The following is a 20,005-nucleotide window of genomic DNA, read 5'->3' on the forward strand; positions in this document are numbered from 1 at the left end:
TGCACAAAAACTGGGCCTCGGCAAACCCCGCTCCCGCATTTTCCCGAATATACTAAACTAGTCTAATAAGTAAAGTTCAAATAGAGAGCTTGGCGGTACATTGTCCTAATGCGAACAGGGCAAGATAAATACATTTTTCAAACCTTGTCGATGATGATTCCAAAACTATACAACGGATCCGTGGAAAACGTTAAAGATCCATCTTCGCCATCAATGAAACCCCTCCAGTCAATCGTGAGATTTGAATCCTTGTCTGTAAGTGCCAGTAAAACAGAAGGCTTCGCAGTAAGATCCCACACATAGTGTAATGTATCATTTGGACCTTCTGCTTTAACATACACAACAGAATAATGCGAAGTATTGCATTGTGCCAATGTGCAATGTGGATTCAATTCTGAAGAAATCTGAAAGAAAAGGCATTGAAATGAGATTCTGAAAGAAAAGGAATTGAAATGAGATAGCGACAACGAAGTAACTGAATACTCTTCAGTTATAAGACATACCCTTCTTTCCAGTCCGTCTCCCAACGGCAGGCATGGTGCAGCTGTTAGTAAAACAACAGTAAGCAACTTCAAAACAAAATGTAAACTGTGAACAGCCATCTTCACGAACGCTTTCTTGTTTGACTGGAAGTTGTGGCCGCCGATGACGCACCTTCACATGATTCCCATACTCCACCAAATAGTAGCTGACGTCACATTCATGCTAGGCCAAACTACGGCCTACTAATCAATGACTTCTCCCCTAAAGAACCTTGGCCTTCACGCACATGTATGAATAAATAAAGTCTGGCACTGTCTCTCGTCTCCGCTGTCACCGAGCTCAAAGATGCTCCGAAGACGCAGCCGCACAATAAATCTGGAAAGCGCATTCAGTATGTCTGTTTCTCTGAATTCAAACTAAGTTAAGTCTGCGAAGTACCAAGTTCAAAATAATACCTGCCTTCTATATCTTTACAAATACATTTAATACTGGCAAATCCATCCAATCACTACGAGTGGTGGTACCACTGAATAAACAAAAGTATTCATCACAGATTTCATATGTTCTTATCGAGGTTGGTTAATTAGTTAGTTATGTGTTCTATCGATCATTTTGCACGATAGATTGTTATGATATGCAATGAGTCGTACATTCACAACGCAAATTAATTTTACATATGGTTACATTGTGAACATTTCTCAGTTTTTTTACTACATTAAAGATCTTCATACGCTGCAAGAAGTAACAATCATAACTATTTTGTAGCTGGCTTCGGTAACATAAAAAAGTACCCAACGTAACCCCGATCAACGAAAATGAGAGATTTTTGTATCACTGGTTGAATACAGATAATGGCTCCTTTCGTAAAGTAGTTAGGAAAAGGCTAAAAGCATCCTTTTTCTTCTCAAGAATGAACAATGTTAATCACTGGAAAGGAATAGAATCGACAAGAACGCGTATTCCATACAAACGATATAAACGGAAGAGACCTTCAGGGTTCATTATCCTGACGAAATCCGTGGAACAGTATATGTGAATAAATGCTACACTTCCGACCAGGTGAAACGGCACTGCTTCGTGAAAGTAGTTGTCGGGTTTTGAGTATTTGCGAACGGGAGATAGTGCCTGATGACAGTATTCAATATATTTCATCCAACTATCGCTCTCATTTGGTCGTATGGTATGGACATGTGTCACTCGCATGCAGTCCTACATTGGCCGTAACATCAGTACTCCAGAGATACAGTGAAGCAGGATTCAGTTTTTTGTTTTTTTAGTTATTTACATCTTTAGCATAAGCTTATGACTTTTGCGAACGTCATACATAGACTAAGTAATAAAGTAATACAAATTACATATATAGTAATGGTACATGTATTCACATTAATATAAGTAATATGGTATACTGTATATTGCAACAGGGGTCCTGTAGCTTAGAATTCACTAAAAGCAGTTATTAGGAAGCTTTTAATGCTCTGTGGAACAACTTTCCTTCATAAGTTTTCAAAGTATGTGGTAGCTTATTAAATAATATCGGCCCGTTAATGTAAGGGCTATTGTCAGTTATTTTTAATTTTGTCCTCTGTCTTACTTCTAGTGTAATAACTATGCAAATCACAACACTTGTTTAATTTATTTCTACTATTCACAAAAAATACAATAAACTTTTAGCAGCAGTGTGAAAGAGTTAGGTCCTGTCACTCTGCCATGCCGTTATAAAAAAGCTACACTGCGCTCCAAAATGTCCCCTAGATGTGCTTCCTGCTTACAGGAGAACGGCAACTATGCACGCTGCCATGCCTGCAAAAGAAATTCTGCATACACCAGAATACGTTAAACTAAACGATGGAACTTCATTCTTGCGTGCGGTGCTAAAATACAAAGCTCACGATTCTAGTAATGTGCAATAGACTGGGCGAGGTCAGTGAGCTCTTGGTTGCTAGCGTTACTAAACACATATGAAAAGAACACACATTAGAGAGAGAGAGAGAGAGAGAGAGAGAGAGAGGTAAAAACATACTATAATTAACAAAAACAAAGAATAAATGATCCGAGCTTCATGCGAATAAACCCAGTGCCTCTGGCGGTGTGCACGGAACTTCTGACGAACAGGCGAAAATTTGACACTCGCGGACTAACACACACAAAAACACACACACACACACACACACACACACACACACACACATGGTAGGCAGCTGCGGGTCGCTACAAGCTTATACAAATATGACGAATATATTGTCAGATATTTATGTTGGATGAATGTTCCATGACAGTACTCTCTGGATCTCAGTCCATGCATTAACCTCACTTCCCTTTTCTATAATAACAAAAATTATTCTGGTGTAGGTGTGCTGCACAGCCCCACAGTTCAATACCATAATTAAGAAATGCCTAAATTTTTCCACAATATGCAACTTTCAACGTTTGACTTGAAATTATTTTTGCCAACTGGCTTATCAGGTACAAGGTACACTTATTTTCGGCCATACAGAATTAATTTGGTCTACCCAACTAAGATTTTTGTCCAGAGGAACACCAATAAATTTAATGGTATGTGTTTACACTGATGTAATACCACACACATTAGTTACTTCAGCCTCAAGAGAGCTGGTTGTTTTAAATGTTAGTAGCTGGGATTAACTTATGTAAGTATTTAGGCCTTGGTGTAAAAAATACAGGTTACTTCTGTTTGTGACTGGACCCTTACGACTTCATATAAATTCAATTTGTGCTTCTAAGACTAATTGGTGTTATACTTGCTTGTTTGCTATGTTAACATCGTTTAAATGCACTAAACATGGTCAAAAGGTGTACATTGAATTACGAAAGCAATTGTTTCCTGTCATCAGCCACTTCATGCAAAATCTAATGCTTTAGCTGCCAACTCTGTATCTGTCGTGTGTGGCCTTGGCTGTAACATAGATCTTAGTTTTTAGCCTCCACAAAAGTTGTCAATGTACACAAAAGATTTGCCTTATCAGTGGAGTATTCCCATTGTATTTATTTGTGCAAATAACGATGTTATTATCACCTTTCCTTATGAACTGAACCATGTGCATACTAGATGGATTGTTTTTGAACAGTTAAAGTGATTGCCCAGCATTTCTGAAATAACTGAAAGATGCAGGAGCTCTATTGTAAAACTCGCATGTTATTACAAAAACACGGTTTGGTCTTAACACTGCCTCCCATAAGCATCATTGTGATACTATTGTTTTGATATTCTGAGTACACCTATCCATTGATCACCTTATATTGCATGCACAGAAAAGGCGATGATTGTGTCTTACCTTATTAAGTCTGTAAAAGAAATATTATGTCTAGATTCTTACAGTCACGAAGCTCTGAAGGAGCTAATTTAATTTTAATTAATATTGAAAGTTACTGAGAATTGAGAAGCATATCGATGAAATGAGCCTTATACTCAACATTCTAAGATGGAAATAAGCCATTGGATTTGAATATCATGTTCTGGCAACTATCTTTATATAGTTTTATGTAATGAAGTATTAAAAATTATTAACTGGATTGTGAACTTTCTGCTAGCAAAATTTATGTCTGCAAATGGACATGTAAAGGTAACCAATGCATATAGCTTAAATTGATCCAGTTTGTCATCATATGTTAAAGTGAAATAACAAGTAATTGAACATTGTAGGTTACTAGTAACAGTGATCAGACTGTTATTTCACCATTCCAGCACTGTTCTGCACAGATCCTTCGTCATTTAATACAAATAATGCCATATATAAAAACTAAAGTCTTTAGAATTGTAATAACAGTTTCAAAATTTAGTGTTTCACAATACAATGCTAACAATGTAGATCATTCAAACTGGATAAATTCATACACTATACATTATTTGCTGTCACTTTTCCATTTGTTCACATAAATTTTGCTGATTGAAAGTCTACAATTCAGTTAATAACAGTAAGTGTAAATTTTGCTCATTGAAAGTTGACAATCAAGTTAATAATTTTCAATAACTTATTACACAAAACAGTTTAAAAATGGTTGTCAGAAGATAGTGTTAGAATCAATAAGGATTGCTTTTACCTTAGAGTTTTGAATATAAAACTCAGTTAATAAATTTGCTTCAAATTCACAATAAATTTCAGGAATAATTAAAATTAAATTATCTCCTTCAGAGCTCGGCAACCATAAGACTCTAGACATAGTATTTATTTCAGAGGATTAATAAAATAAGACACAATTATCTCCTTTTATGCATCAGAAATATTAACTGATCAGTGGATGGCTGTGCTCACAGTATCAAAACAATGGTATCAGAATGATACTGATGTTAGGCAGTTTTATGATCATGGAAATCCGTGTGGCTAGGGCCTCCCATCGTGTAGACCATTCGCCTGGTGCAAGTCTTTCGAGTTGACGCCACTTTGGCGACTTGCGTGTCAATGGAAATGAAATGATGATGTTACGGACAACACAGCACCCAGTCCCTGAGCGGAGAAAATCTCTGACACAGCCAGGAATCGAACCTGGCCCATTAGGTATGAGATTCCGCCTCACTGACCTACCTCAGCTACCAGGGGTGGACTGTTTTATGATTAAAACACAGTCTTGTTGTAATAGTGCGTGAATTTTACGATTAAGTCCTTGCATCCATCAGTTACATAAGAACTGAAAGTCGATAACCTCAATTGTTCAACAAAAATCCACCTATCATCTTTTTTTAAGCTTACTAATTCATATCTAAAAATTCATCGATTGAGTAGAATGAGTTGCTGATTTTTACACATTATGCGAACTGTTTATTTCAATCTTTTGTACTCTTCTAGTTAAATAATCATTCGTGCCCTTATCTAAAAGAATTCCATGATCTACACAATGAAAAACCTTTGAGAGATCACAGAAACCCCCAACTCGCAGTGTTCAGTTATTCATTCAGAACATTTCATATTTGATCAGTGAAAGCATATATAGCATTTTCTGTTGAAAAGCCTTTCTGAAAATCAAGTAACTTAAGTAACTTACTTGCACAAATATATGAAGCTATTCTTGAATACAATACTTTTTCAAGAATTTTGGACAAAGCTGCCAGAAGTAAGACATTTCCCCCTTTGTATGCAATGGTTTAACAATAGCATATTTCAGTCTATGCAGAGAACTGTTACAGATATGGCTGAGAATCCTAGTTATTCTTTGGTAACAAGCTTTTAGCACTTCGTTGGAGATGCCATAAATTTCATGCAATCTTTTACTTTTGAGTGAGTTTTTTATATTCCCAACTTCAGAAGGAGAGGTGGGTAGAACTTCAGTTTTATCAAATTGAATAGGTATTGCCTCTTCCATGCAAAGCTTTACATTTCTAATGAATATCTGGATCCTATTGTCCCCATAACATTTAAAATGATTATTAAAATATTTTCAACCTCTGACTTTTTGTTAATAAACTTTTCTTTCAGTTTAATTGTAATACAGTCTTTCTGTGCTCTTGGTTGCCCTGTTTACATTTCAACAATTGTTTTAATTTTATTATCAGAGTTGCTAATCTCAGATGTAATACACATGCTCCTGCCTGTACCTTTCTTAATAACTTTTCTTAAGATAGTATGGTAGCTTTTATAATATTTGACTGTTTCTGGGTCATTACTCTTTCTTGCTATTAGATACACTTCCATTTTACCTTTACAAGATATTTTTATCGTTTTAGTTAGCCATGGTTTTCACATTGTTACTTGCAATTATACTTCACTGTTATGTTAGGGAAAGTGTTTTCAAAAATAAGCTGTATTTTAAGTTAGTATCAGGTTCCCAGTACTCTTCATCCCAGTCTAATTGCTACAAGTTCTGTCTGCTAAAAGCCTTGCATAGCATTTGCGATCGTTAAATCGTCAAATTATCAGTTGAAAGCACCATCTTGGAGAATTATTTTGCACTATTGTATGGAGCTATGACATTACTGTAACTTGCTGGGCGTCATGATCAGAAAGACCATTCTTTACAGAATAAATGTCTATTTGATTAAACGTATCTTGCTCTATCAGTGTGCTACATTCTTGTACTATCTGAGTAGGAAAATCAAAAAGTGATGTCAAATTGAAAGAACTGAGTAATACTTCAAGATCATTCTTCCTATCAAATTCTTTTAGGAAATCTACAATGGATTCGCTGCAAATAATAATTTGCTTCGCTCTGCCTGACAGATAGCACAACAAGGACTCCAAGTTTTTCAGAAATATTTGAAATTTTCCCAATGGTGATATATACATAGTTACAACTATAAAATTACCATTATTTAGTTTAAGCTTGCATGCACATGCTTCTATATTTGCTCTATACAAAATTTTTTTAGTTTCTAAATTTTTCACACTATGATAACTTTCAGCATATATGACAACTCCTCCTTTTTCCGTATTGTCTCTACTTATATATGCTGAAAGCTTATATCTGCTTACATTTAACTTTTCCAAATCTGTGACTATATGATAGACAGGCACAGTACATCTAATGCATTCTCTGCTTCTAAATCTTCCAAGCAAACAAGATGTTCTTCTACTTTGTAATATACTAGCATTACATTACACTATACTTTTCCAAGAATCTTGTGATATATTAATATCTTTAGTACTTGCCTGTTGGAGCTTCTCATTATGTTTGAATCTTTTCTCTATTGTATTGCTGGAAATGATCTTAGCCTAAAACTGTGGTACTCCCAGAGGTTCAGTGCCTCCCTACCTTAAGGATTTTGCTATCAACCCTGCCAATTTATCCTTTCCTTTCCTACTGAGGCGTGGGCCATGCCTTGTGAAATTCCACTTACCAATAGCATCAACAGGAACCAAACCCAGGTCTGACCCAGCAGCAATCCAAAGCAGCTGATTCAACTCCGTATTGATCCTCCTTACAGAGCTGTTCAGTGGGAGCTGATCATACCACATGAAAGCAGGCACCAAATCAACATTTGTATAGTTCATTGTAGAAGCTATTTTTACCAGGTCACATTCAAAATTGCAGCGCTGATCCCTATCAGTAGTGTTTCCTGCTCCACCCACCATCACAACATAATCCTCCTTTGTAAAGCCCTTGCACAAGGATGCTACATCCTCTAGCACTTGGATAAGACATGGACTGGGCTTCAAAAAGCTTGTGACCTGGTACATGTCACCTAATTTTTCTTGCAAAATCTGGCTCATACCTCTCCCATGGCTACTACCTAGCAACAGAACTTTCCTCCAACACCTTTTTTTGAAACAGTTGATTTCCTAATGAAAGTTTGTTGGTATTCGCTACACCTACATCTACTTGAGCCTCTTCCTTACTTAACTGAGGTAGCAAGGCAAATCTGTTTTTTGTGCCAATGATGAAACTATCAGATATTGTTCTCTTTCTGTGGCACGTGTTCCTTTCTACCACTTCCCACTTGCCTTCACTCTTCTCCTCTCTTAACCTCATCAGATCCTCCCTAGCACTCTCCAATTCAACCTTAAGAGCTCTAATCTTCCCTCCCCATTCAGTTATTTTTTTGTCCCTTGAACATACTCTGCAATACTGATAAGAGTCTCATTTACTTCCCCAGTTCCCATACCACTAGATTTCGCCCCAATGAAACCACCTGTTACGACAGCTGCATAGAACCTCAGAACTAAATTTCCTCCAGCAGATCAAACACTTTGCACTCATGGTTGTTCACAAATATACACTCCTGGAAATTGAAATAAGAACACCGTGAATTCATTGTCCCAGGAAGGGGAAACTTTATTGACACATTTCTGGGGTCAGATACATCACATGATCACACTGACAGAACCACAGGCACATAGACACAGGCAACAGAGCATGCACAATGTCGGCACTAGTACAGTGTATATCCACCTTTCGCAGCAATGCAGGCTGCTATTCTCCCATGGAGACGATCATAGAGATGCTGGATATAGTCCTGTGGAACGGCTTGCCATGCCATTTCCACCTGGCGCCTCAGTTGGACCAGCGTTCGTGCTGGACGTGCAGACCGCGTGAGACGACGCTTCATCCAGTCCCAAACATGCTCAATGGGGGACAGATCCGGAGATCTTGCTGGCCAGGGTAGTTGACTTACACCTTCTAGAGCACGTTGGGTGGCACGGGATACATGCGGACGTGCATTGTCCCGTTGAAACAGCAAGTTCCCTTGCCGGTCTAGGAATGGTAGATCGATGGGTTCGATGACGGTTTGGATGTACCGTGCACTATTCAGTGTCCCCTCGACGATCACCAGTGGTGTACGGCCAGTGTAGGAGATCGCTCCCCACACCATGATGCCGGGTGTTGGCCCTGTGTTCCTCGGTCGTATGCAGTCCTGATTGTGGCGCTCACCTGCACGGCGCCAAACACGCATACGACCATCATTGGCACCAAGGCAGAAGCGACTCTCATCGCTGAAGACGACACGTCTCCATTCATCCCTCCATTCACGCCTGTCGCGACACCACTGAGGCGGGCTGCACGATGTTGGGGCGTGAGCGGAAGACGGCCTAACGGTGTGCGGGACCGTAGCCCAGCTTCATGGAGACGGTTGCGAATGGTCCTCGCCGATACCCCAGGAGCAACAGTGTCCCTAATTTGCTGGGAAGTGGCGGTGCGGTCCCCTACGGCACTGCGTAGTATCCTACGGTCTTGGCGTGCATCCGTGCGTCGCTGCGGTCCGGTCCCAGGTCGGCGGGCACGTGCACCTTCCGCCGACCACTGGCGACAACATCGATGTACTGTGGAGACCTCACGCCCCACGTGTTGAGCAATTCGGTGGTACGTCCACTCGGCCTCCCGCATGCCCACTATACGCCCTCGCTCAAAGTCCGTCAACTGCACATACGGTTCACGTCCACGCTGTCGCGGCATGCTACCAGTGTTAAAGACTGCGATGGAGCTCCGTATGCCACGGCAAACTGGCTGACACTGACGGCGGCGGTGCACAAATGCTGCGCAGCTAGCGCCATTCGACAGCCAACACCGCGGTTCCTGGTGTGTCCGCTGTGCCGTGCGTGTGATCATTGCTTGTACAGCCCTCTCGCAGTGTCCAGAGCAAGTATGGTGGGTCTGACACACCGGTGTCAATGTGTTCCTTTTTCCATTTCCAGGAGTGTATTTATGAAATTTACCTAAAAAATAACAATAATGTTCTGTTATCTCCAGATCTGAGGAGACAATAAAGTTATGTAGGACTTTAATATATGTTTGGACTATTAACATGGAAACGTAATGCACTGAAACTTAAGTTAAATCGCTAAACTTGTACATTCGAAAAATTAGGCCTAATATTGCATAAATGCGATATGGACCTTTTGTGTTTTAAAAATAAATAAAAGATATAACTTTAAATCTTTAATTCCCAAAGTAGACAGGTCTCTACTTTATGTATATGGACCAAAAACAATTCAAATTCTGCACTTAATACTTACTCAAACATCTCAAGTATGTGGAAATCGGCATTTGGAAACGGCGAAAACCAGCACTTAAACAAAATGTGTTGTCTCCTCGAAAAATAGGTTTGGAAAAGTGAAATCTTCAATAGATAAGTTAGAGTGGGCACTATTTAACTATTTTATGGCATAATATTAACTTAATTAACATCTGTTACAAAATTAACCACTTATCTGTAAGAGTTCATTATTCTAGCATCTGATCATACTTAGTGCTGTCATAGGATGACCGGAGTGGGTGACAGGGTCAGGGTTGTAGGGCGTGGCTGGGTAGAAGAAGGTGGTTGTTTTTTGCAGTCTTCCTCTTTATTGTTGGTTATTCCAATACATTTTTTGGTAGCTCAGCCCCACCGCTCGTGTCGTGGTGGACACGTGCTGATGTGTGCAGTCCGAGGAACACAACGCCATGCTCGGTCAGTGGCTGTGCAGGCGGTAGGAGGTTAGCAGCACAAGGCCCGGCCTAGCTCGCCTCCTGCAGATGCTGCAGCTCGTGACGACGCCGGGAGTCGCCGGTGCAGTAGCAGGCAACGCCCTCTGCCGGCCAGTCCTCGGGGACATCACTGATGTCGACGACGTAACAGCGACCAAACGCCCAGTCGGTCGAACCGATGCTGACTCCCACCTCTGATGCCCTTAAATAGTGCAGACCACTGCTGAATCCGCCAGTTACGCGGTGCTGTGTTTATTAGAACTTTATCGATGAGTTGGCTAACGCAACCGCGCCACACGGGGCCGCGCCTGCGTAATTCTGCTAATGCTGCATTCTGGCTGTTGATGGCTGCTGCACACGTACACACATACCGACGCGCGTTGCAAAACTGTGTCACCTGCATAACGCGCCGGCCGGCCTTCGTCTGCTGTCTGATGTGAGGCTGGCGCATCGCGCGCTGATACACACTAAATCACAGTTTTGCACCATATTTCCTAAAAATAACCCCTGTCCTCTACAGTGCATTTAAACGATGTTAGCATATATATCAAACAATTATAAGATAAACTGGTCAAAAAATATTAGTTGTATAATATCTTTCATGTAAGCAACTTGAAGTGATGGCATACAGGATGTTTCCACTAAAAAGCACAAACTGAATTTCCATAAAATCGTAACACATGCCTTTCCCATGACAGGACTTAGCAAAATCTCTGCTGCATAAACAGTGATGTAACAAATAAAATTCCATCCATACATAGCTTCCCATGACAGGAAGCCAGTCCAGTCACGTACCTTGAAGTAACAAAAAATTTCGTTGCAAATCGGCTTCACAGAAAGGCGTATGTTTACATAACTTGCGTTTGTGTTAGATTTTGGTTAAGTCTAAGGATGTGAACTTCTATAAAAATCACAGAAAATTTCTCCAAAACGTTGCAAAAAAGTTTATTTGAATGCATTTACGTAACAGCAAGGCAGGAAAGAGTGCCAAAATCAGAACTGAAACTGTGATAAAGAAGTAGTAACAGAATTCAAAATGGAGTTGAATGGTTACACAGCAGATGGGAACAATGTAGATGCACACATGGATGGTTCACCTGATTAACAACAGACGACACCTGTAATTAAATACATAGGAGTGAGTGGGGTAGATGACTAAAACAGAAAAAAGTCAGAAGCAGTCACTCTACCTACAGTGGACGTGAGAACGGAATGTGAAACTCATGAACCAGAGTATGTGGTAGCAGATCAGAGTGTAGCAGAGGTGCAAGAACCTTTGAGACCAAAATAATGCAAATTTTATCGAACATGTGTGACCACATGAGCAACATGACTGGAAATATGAATATCTTCTAATCTAGTATGGGGCTCTACACATTCATTTCACAAGTCATTCAAAATAAAACAGTATGAAAATGGAGCAGAATTTTAGTAATAATATGAATAAAGTGAAAGCTTATTTTACTAGTCAGATGAATGAATTAAAAATTACATTAAAAATTGGAAGGCATATTGGAACCAAATTTAGCTGTCTTGACTCAACAAAGTGGTAGAACAACAGAGCTTGGCAAATTCATGAGTTCTATGAAAACGGAGATATAAGTTATTCAAATGCACAATACTGATATCAGCATTACATCTGATTCTGAAATACAGTCAATCAAAGAGAGTGTTGAACCAACTGCAGATGGAAAATGCAGACAGTTCCCAGTATTAAAAAGTGAAATATCTGCAGAAACAAATACACAGATTTCACCATTAAGAAACACAGTTTTGAGTGTTTAAAATTCTTATGTGTTGCGAAACACATTATGTAATGCTACCACAGAAATTCGCCATGAAATGGATTTGTTGCAACAGTATTAACAGAACAAGGTGAGCAGTGCTCCACTAGTAGTATAGAAATATGAACTACTTAGCGAGGTGTAGGTCAGTTACAGGAAAGTTTAGGGGCAGCATACCAGGCCACCAGTATCTTCAAGCCAAATGCGGGGCTAAGTCATGTGACAGAGGACCTAGGGTCTTTATGTAAGGGCATTACAAAAGAGGACCATGTAGTGATAGTGGGTGGGGCGCTAAACAGTTTGGACAGGGATGGGGCGTATGACAGTTTGTGGCCTGGACAAGATAGCTTCCCTGACTCATGGCACCAACATACTCATTGTTGAGCTGTTCTGGCGTCATGATCGACCACACCTTGCCTGAGCTGTGAGGCGAATCAATATGGGGTTACAGATGGCTTTGAGGACAGCCAACTTTGCTCATGTTTCTCTGGCGCCTGTTCAGACTATCAACAGATGGGGTTTCACTAGGCATAGCCTACACGTAAACAGGACTGGGAAGGGAAGATTGGTACAGCTGATTCATGAATGTATAGGGAGTGGATCTCAGGCCACACATGGTCAAATACCTGTTGTCATAGGTAGGAAAAGTAGGTCTTTTTTAGGATAAGTCCAGACAACTGGTTCCCCTGCCTAAAGAGTATTTCCAGCAGTTTAAAAATACTGAAACAAAAGTTTGGACCGTAGGAGGCGAGGTACTGGCAGAAGTAGAGGTGTGAGGACGGGGCATGAGTCGTGGTGGGTAGCTCAGTTGGTAGAGCACTTGCCCGCGAAAGGCAAAGGTCCCGAGTTCGAGTCTCAGTCCAGCACACAGTTTTAATCTGCCAGGATGTTTCATATCAGCGTACACTCCACTGCAGAGCGAAAATCTCATTCTGCACAGTAGTTTGTATTACTGAGCACTGGTGTAGACACCGAAATCCAACATGTAGTATTATCATTGTATGAAAAGGCAAACTCTTCCTGCAGAACTACTTCAGGGGGTGGAGGTTCATGCATTTATATCAGAAAAGGAACACAGTTAAAATCAAGACATGACCTCAGAACAGTAAGTGAAAACAAACAGTTTGAAATATCAGCTATTTAACAAACAAGGCTTGACATCACCAAGAAATGAATCAGTTTCTGTGTGTATAGATCTCCCAGTGGTAGTGTGAACACTTTTTTCAATAAATTAACTGAAGTTCTAGATAAAGCCTCAAGTACAAAGGTCAACATAATTCTGTGTGGGGACATTAACATCAACACAAATATCACAAATGAATCCAGCAGCACCTTCATAAACATCCTTCAAAGTTTTGGCACGTCCCTATTGGTCAATAGTGCAAAAAAGGTTACTACAATGACTGCCTCAGTAATTGACCATGTGGCCACAAATATAGACAGGGGAAAATGTGATGTAGCTGTAAAAAATCTCGGATTCTCAGACCATCTCTGTCAAATAACAACAATAAAATCAGGAATTGAATCATTCCCTAAACTACAAGCCTACAAACGACTTCTATCAGAAATCAAAATAAAAGATTTTTCAAAAGAACTAGAAAAAAAGCTGGGATAAAGTGTATAAGGAAACCAATGTGAATATAAAAATTCTCTAAATTCTCCACATTGTTTAAATTAAACTTTGAAAAGGCATTTCCAAAAGTATGCATGTCTGTATCAACATCTCACAAAACACATGGTTAAAAGCAGGTGTTAAGAAGTCCTCCCAAACACTCAAACACCTCAGTTGCATGAAAAAGATTTGCAGTGATCCAGAATTCTTAAATTTCTATCATAGATATAAAAAGATCTATAGGAAGGTGCTGATTGCTGCAAAATAATCATTTAATGACAAAATAATATATAATGCAAAGAATAAAAGCAAAGAAGTCTGGGATGCTATAAAAAAGGAAACAAGGAGGGGCGAACAAACGCAAAATAACATGCTGCTAAGGAGGGGGATAAGGTAATAAATGATCCACAACACTTAGCAAACTATGTAAATGAGCATTTTTCAAGTACCACAGAGAAGTTACTGCAAAAATTCCTCAAAACAAACATAACTCCTGTAAACAATGTTGCACTAAATACAATGATGTTACTTCCAACCACAGAGAATGAAGTCAATAAAACTGTTCAAAAACTAAAAAATAAAAAGTCAGTAGGCTTAGATGAAGTACTAATGTGTGTACTGAATGTGAATACAGACTATACAAGGCCACTTGACAAATATAATAAATGAATCCTTCACATCAGGGACATTTCCAGAGCAGTTAAAACAGGTAGGAGTTGTACCTTTGCTTAAGAAAGCTAATGCAGAAGTCATAGAAAATTACCAACCGAAGTCTCTGGCATCAGCATTCTAAAAAATAATATGAAAGACAGATTAATGAAGTACCTGAATAAATACAATCTTTTAAGCGAATCACAGTTTGGTTTCCAAAGTGTGGCAAAAGTATGGAGTCAGCTACAGTAGAATTCACAAAAGTTGTACTTGATGTTCTTGATAAAGATGAATGTGCCACAGGAATATTTTTGGATCTTTCTAAGGCATTTGAAACAGTCGACCACAAGATTCTACTAAATAAATTAAAAGCTTAGGAATAAGAGGGGTATCTAGTGACTGGTTTCGATCATACCTAATAGATAGGGTACAAAGTGTAGAGATAACACATACTTCAAATAGATCTAAATATTTAGTAAAACACTTATCAGAATCAAAATACATTAATATATGGCATCCGCAAGGTAATATATTAGGACCAATACTGTTCCTGATGTACATCAATGACTTTCCCAGTAGTTTTACTCGTGGTGAAAAGATTCTCTTCGCTGATGACAGCAATTTTGTAATCACTGAGAAAACAAGAGAACTCCTTGCCAAGAAAGCAAATGAAGCTCTCAAGGAAGTTTATGATTAGTCAATGAGTAATAAAGTGACATTGAAAATAAAGAAAACTAATGCCTTGAATTTCAGTTTGAAGAGGAAAAATGACAATGTTAAATTAAATGTAGATGACACCTCTATCGACTGTGTAACAAACACAAAATTTCTAGGAATGAATATTGATTCTCAGTTGAAGTGGTGTGAACACACAAAGTTACTTGTAAACAGAACGGCATCAGCATGTTATGCCCTTAGAATCCTATCATTAGTGTGTAACATACAGTGTCTTTTAGTTAGATATTATTCATATGTACACTCAGTTCTTAGCTATGGCATTCTTTTCTGGGGAACAAACACACACAAAATATGAACACAATTTTCAAACTCCATAAAAGAGCCATAAGAATAATAACCGAAAATACTAGTCGAGCTCATTGTAAAGATCTGTCCAAAACACGAGATTTTAACTGCTCCATGTGAATACATTTACTAGTCAGTTGTACACATAAAAAATAACATTGCTAATTACTGCACAAACAGCTCTGTTCATGACCATGCAACAAGAGATAGACTCAACTTACATTTACCAAGAAAAATTAAACCTAAAACTCAAAACAGCATTTTCTACCGAGGAATAAAACTGTAGAATAAATTACCAAAAGAGATCAAAGAAATTGCAAAAATACACTTCTTTAAGAAGGCAGCTAAAAGTATGTGTTATGCAGTACATTTTATACATTGAAGGATTACTACATTACTTAAAAAACATAAAACAGAGTAGGGGTTTGATAAAAAAATGTTATAAAAATAAATAATAATAAAAATAATGATTATGAAACATCCAACATTCTACATAACACCTTCATTTTATGTTTTTTCCTTCTTTTTTCCTTTCTAGAAACTGTTACCTGCAAGCTATGCACTGCACACTGCTAACATTTCCTCTTTCTGAGCTCAACATCTCACTCATTGTGGAGGGATGCTGACTCAGTTTTTCAGGATAGCAAATGGGAAGTTGTGGTACAGAAAGTAGCCTAGAGATCACCAGTGTGTGTGTGTGTGTGTGTGTGTGTGTGTGTGTAGTGAGTGAAATTTTATGAAACCATGTGTGTATAGCGTGTGCAGTAACTGATAGTGAGATATGAGTGAACAGTGTGGCATTACATTATTTAATAAGTTATTTGTAAAAATGTATAGTATACCAGGAGTAAATCTAATGATTGTCTGTAACTAGAAGTCTGTAAATATATGTGTATACGAATTAGTTTACTTTAAATAGATCTGAACTTGTAAATTCTTTGACATGTCCTATATCCTTGTAAAAAGAAATCTATGGATGAATAAAGCTACTACTTCTACTAAAGAAGAGAAGTACAACCTATTGAAGACACAGGAGGATTAGCACCCTTGACATTTTATTAAGAACTTTGGGAGGAATACTACGAAGTGGTATGTGTACTAGGGAGAAAATCAATATAGTCGTTGATGACCTTGCAAGTAATTCACGCCACTAACATGACATTTGCAGAATTTAACAATAAATTTTTGAAAGAATTTTGATGTGTACAAAAACAAGGAAGTTCGCGGGGCAATCCTGTTGTCACATGAATGCCGGGCAATAATGGAAGAAATTCCTTATAAGTGATGGTTATTAACTGGAGTGTGAACTCTCAATTAGCAAAATTTATGTCAGCAAATGGAAAAGATAAGCGACCATTGCATTGAGCTTGAATTTATCCAGTTTCAATTATCTACATCGTTAGTGTTATACTCCAAAGTACTAAATTTTGAAATTTCATTATGAGTCTAAAGATTTTAATTATTTACATGTTATTATTTGGAATAAATGACAAACGATTTAGGATAGAACTGTGATGGAATGAGCACTGTTACTAATCGACATGTTCAATTAATTGCTATTTCGCTTTGATCTATCATGACTGAATAAAATGAAAGTTTTGCCTTGTTGTGGTTTGTGTCGTTGGAGGTGTGATCGTGGTTGCACAATGGTGGACACTGATCACACAGTTTCTTCCTATCTCTGATAAATTAATATGCACCAAGCAACATGACACTTCCCAGAGCCATTGTTACAGTGGCAGGCCATGTTTCACAAATTTTCACACCAGTTTGATGGAGTTTCATGCACTTTCTAATACAAGAACAATTTTATGCCTGTAGCTGTTGACAAAGTGTGTACACGGTTCAAAGTTCTTGCCACTGTCTGTCTTCCCTCTCTTGTTCAGGACATCACCACAGAGGGTCCCAAGCCAATTGTTCAAACTGATTATTTGACTTATATGATTAACTCATTGTGTAAACCCTTAGAAAAGAGCAGTTGGTTGTGAATAAAGAAATAAATATTAGATCATTCCATCATTTTAAAATAATGCACATATAAAAGTAGTATTTTTCCAAGTATACAAAGATATCTTTATTGCCACCATCCATGTATCTTTCAAGAGTAATCAATAGCTTTAACAAAAACGATTTTGAAAAAAAAAAACTATATTATTAATGTATTTGGGTAAAGTTGTTACATTACTGGTGTTTCACAGTTCCTTGAGGTATACCCAAAAGCATAATTGCAAGAAATACCTCACAACAAACAACTATACTCCTTCATGTCAGTTAGTGTATCAATTGTATTATATACTAAACAATATAAATAAAAGAATATACAACAATCAGTTACAGTACACATTTAATTTTAAAAAAAGCTTTGTTGTAGTCGGTGTCTGTCTGAATATGCAATGATCATATGACATCCCATACAAAAGCACAAATTCTGTGTATATAAGTGTGTGTATGGATCATATGGACACTTATTTTACCCTCTGAATTTATTTCATAAATTTCAAGTACTTCACCTTGTAAACAGGTTTATTAATATTATTTACTAATTAAAATTTATTCACATATTTAAACATCTGTTCATGCTTATCTACTAGAATATATACATCACTTTATTAGTGTCTATATAAACAAGTAAGTCAAAATTTACATTTGTTTGATTAGGCCGATCAACATTTGCTCACGGTTTTAAGAGAGGTTAGCAACTTCTGAGCATGATTTTAAGGGAAGTTAAAGGGAGATTTAGTTGCAATAAATTTCAGTCGCACAACTACATCGCGTTTTCTTGGTATGGGTGACAATGGAATTATAAATATAAAAACACTGGCACACCTTCACTCTGTTATGTCATATAGTATCATGTTTTGGGGTAACTTTACAAATGGAGTGAAAGTTTTTAGAGTGTTAAAGCATGTAATTAGGCTCAGTATAGTATAGTACAGTATAGTAGGTAGGATAATGGAAAGAAAACTACAGAAAATGGAACATTTTGTGTTGACAGTCCTCTTTTTTCGATTGTTGCCACTTCAGCGATCTATCAGTACTGGTTCTTTCGAGTGAAATGTTGTGCTGTGTCAGTCAACTGAGATTTAAATAATGTAACAAGAACATTTAAACATGAACATCGCTATAGACCACTTTTGTGAATCCTTGTTACTTCCATGTCTCATTTATACCATAGCTGATGATCAGTATGAGACAAGGAGATTCGTGGGTTACTCGCATCTCGATCAGTGCTGGCAAGCACTGATCGAGATAGAAGTAAACATTAACACTCTCACAATAGAGCCAGATACATTTGCTGCCATTCTTTCTGCATTCCTCGATTTTCCTTGAGGAAAACCATGTTTTTTCGATAGAACCATGAACAGAAAAAAGAATGTATGCCAACAATAGTGCTGAATATCATATGAAAACTTTTCGAGATCTGTCGGTCAGAGTTTGTACTATTGACAGTACTTCATGGGATTAATATTTATAACATTGATCACTACCAAAATATATAGCAGAAACAAGCGTTCAATAAGGAAGCTGGGAGGATTAAAAATTGCTATAATATGGGAGACCCTGAGAAATGAGGGAGAGTTAACTATGTTATGTTAGATCCACATTTTTCAGTAGGAAGATGTGCCCTGTGGTGTTCTATGTTCCTACATGTTTCTTTCGTTTTTTTAAACTCTTGGTCAAATAAAAAGTACTTTTTGTCGCATTTTTTACACTATTCGTTCTTTGTCACTCATTAGTGAAGTAATTTTTGTCACCAAGCTATTTTTTTGTCATCATAACTTTAAACTGCACGTTTAACTTTTAGCATATGTGAAACTTACTTGACTTTTTTTTAGGTATTTGACAAAGGCTAAAGTTTTACACATACATAGAAATATATATCTGCTACATTAATTTAGCATGTTAACTTATTTATGTTCCATTCAGATCATTCTTCTGGTTCTAATTACTATCACTCATACTTTCTTAGGTCTGTGATATTCTGTACTCCTAATAGTTTTCTTGTAGGAAATTCTAATATGCATTGGCATTGGGACAATTTACAATTACAAATGGACCATTAAATGTGAACTTGAACTTGCTTATTAGATTAGATTCAGTTTTCGTTCCATAGACCAAAAAAATGAGATGATTCTGGTGGGTGCAGAACATGTCAGAAAGTATAACATAAAAACATAAAACATTTGAATATAATACTTACTACCCTGATCATTTGTCAGTAGATAGTCGAAATAGGTTAATACAATACAGTAAACTAGAACAGCTAATATTTACAGAATTAACACACTGTCAGAATGAAACACTGTTAAGCACTGTTAATAAATTTATCATACACAAAATACATAATCTTGATTATTGTGACGAAGTGTTGTCAAAACTGCGGTCCAACAGATATTTTTACTTAAGCTGGTTTAATAGTCTCTGTTAAGATATTCAACTATGGAGTAGAAGGAGTTGCCTATCAAAAAGTCTTTCAAACTCTGTTTAAACTGTGCTTTATCTGAAATCAAGTTTTTAATAGTTGCTGGAAGTTTATTGAATATGTGTGTTCCTGAATATTCGACCCCTTTTTGTACCAAGGTAAGTGATTTTAGGTCTT

At 37.7% G+C, this 20,005-nt stretch overlaps 1 protein-coding gene across 1 annotated transcript in view; it reads right to left on the minus strand.

The window, feature by feature from the left end:
• LOC124622244 (glycosylated lysosomal membrane protein-like) overlaps nucleotides 1-1,021 on the minus strand; it is a 61,289-nt gene extending 60,268 nt beyond the window's left edge. The window contains exons 1-2 of the mRNA XM_047147899.1: nucleotides 504-1,021; nucleotides 144-404 (exon numbers count right to left, since the gene is read on the minus strand). Of these exons, the coding sequence (XP_047003855.1) occupies nucleotides 144-404; nucleotides 504-602 (360 nt within the window). The 5' untranslated portion in view covers nucleotides 603-1,021. The remainder of the gene's footprint in view (nucleotides 1-143; nucleotides 405-503) is intronic.
• Nucleotides 1,022-20,005: the final 18,984 nt, after the last annotated feature.

Source organism: Schistocerca americana, chromosome 7 (genome assembly GCF_021461395.2).
Source record: "Schistocerca americana isolate TAMUIC-IGC-003095 chromosome 7, iqSchAmer2.1, whole genome shotgun sequence".
In the NCBI taxonomy this organism is placed as follows: domain Eukaryota; kingdom Metazoa; phylum Arthropoda; class Insecta; order Orthoptera; family Acrididae; genus Schistocerca; species Schistocerca americana.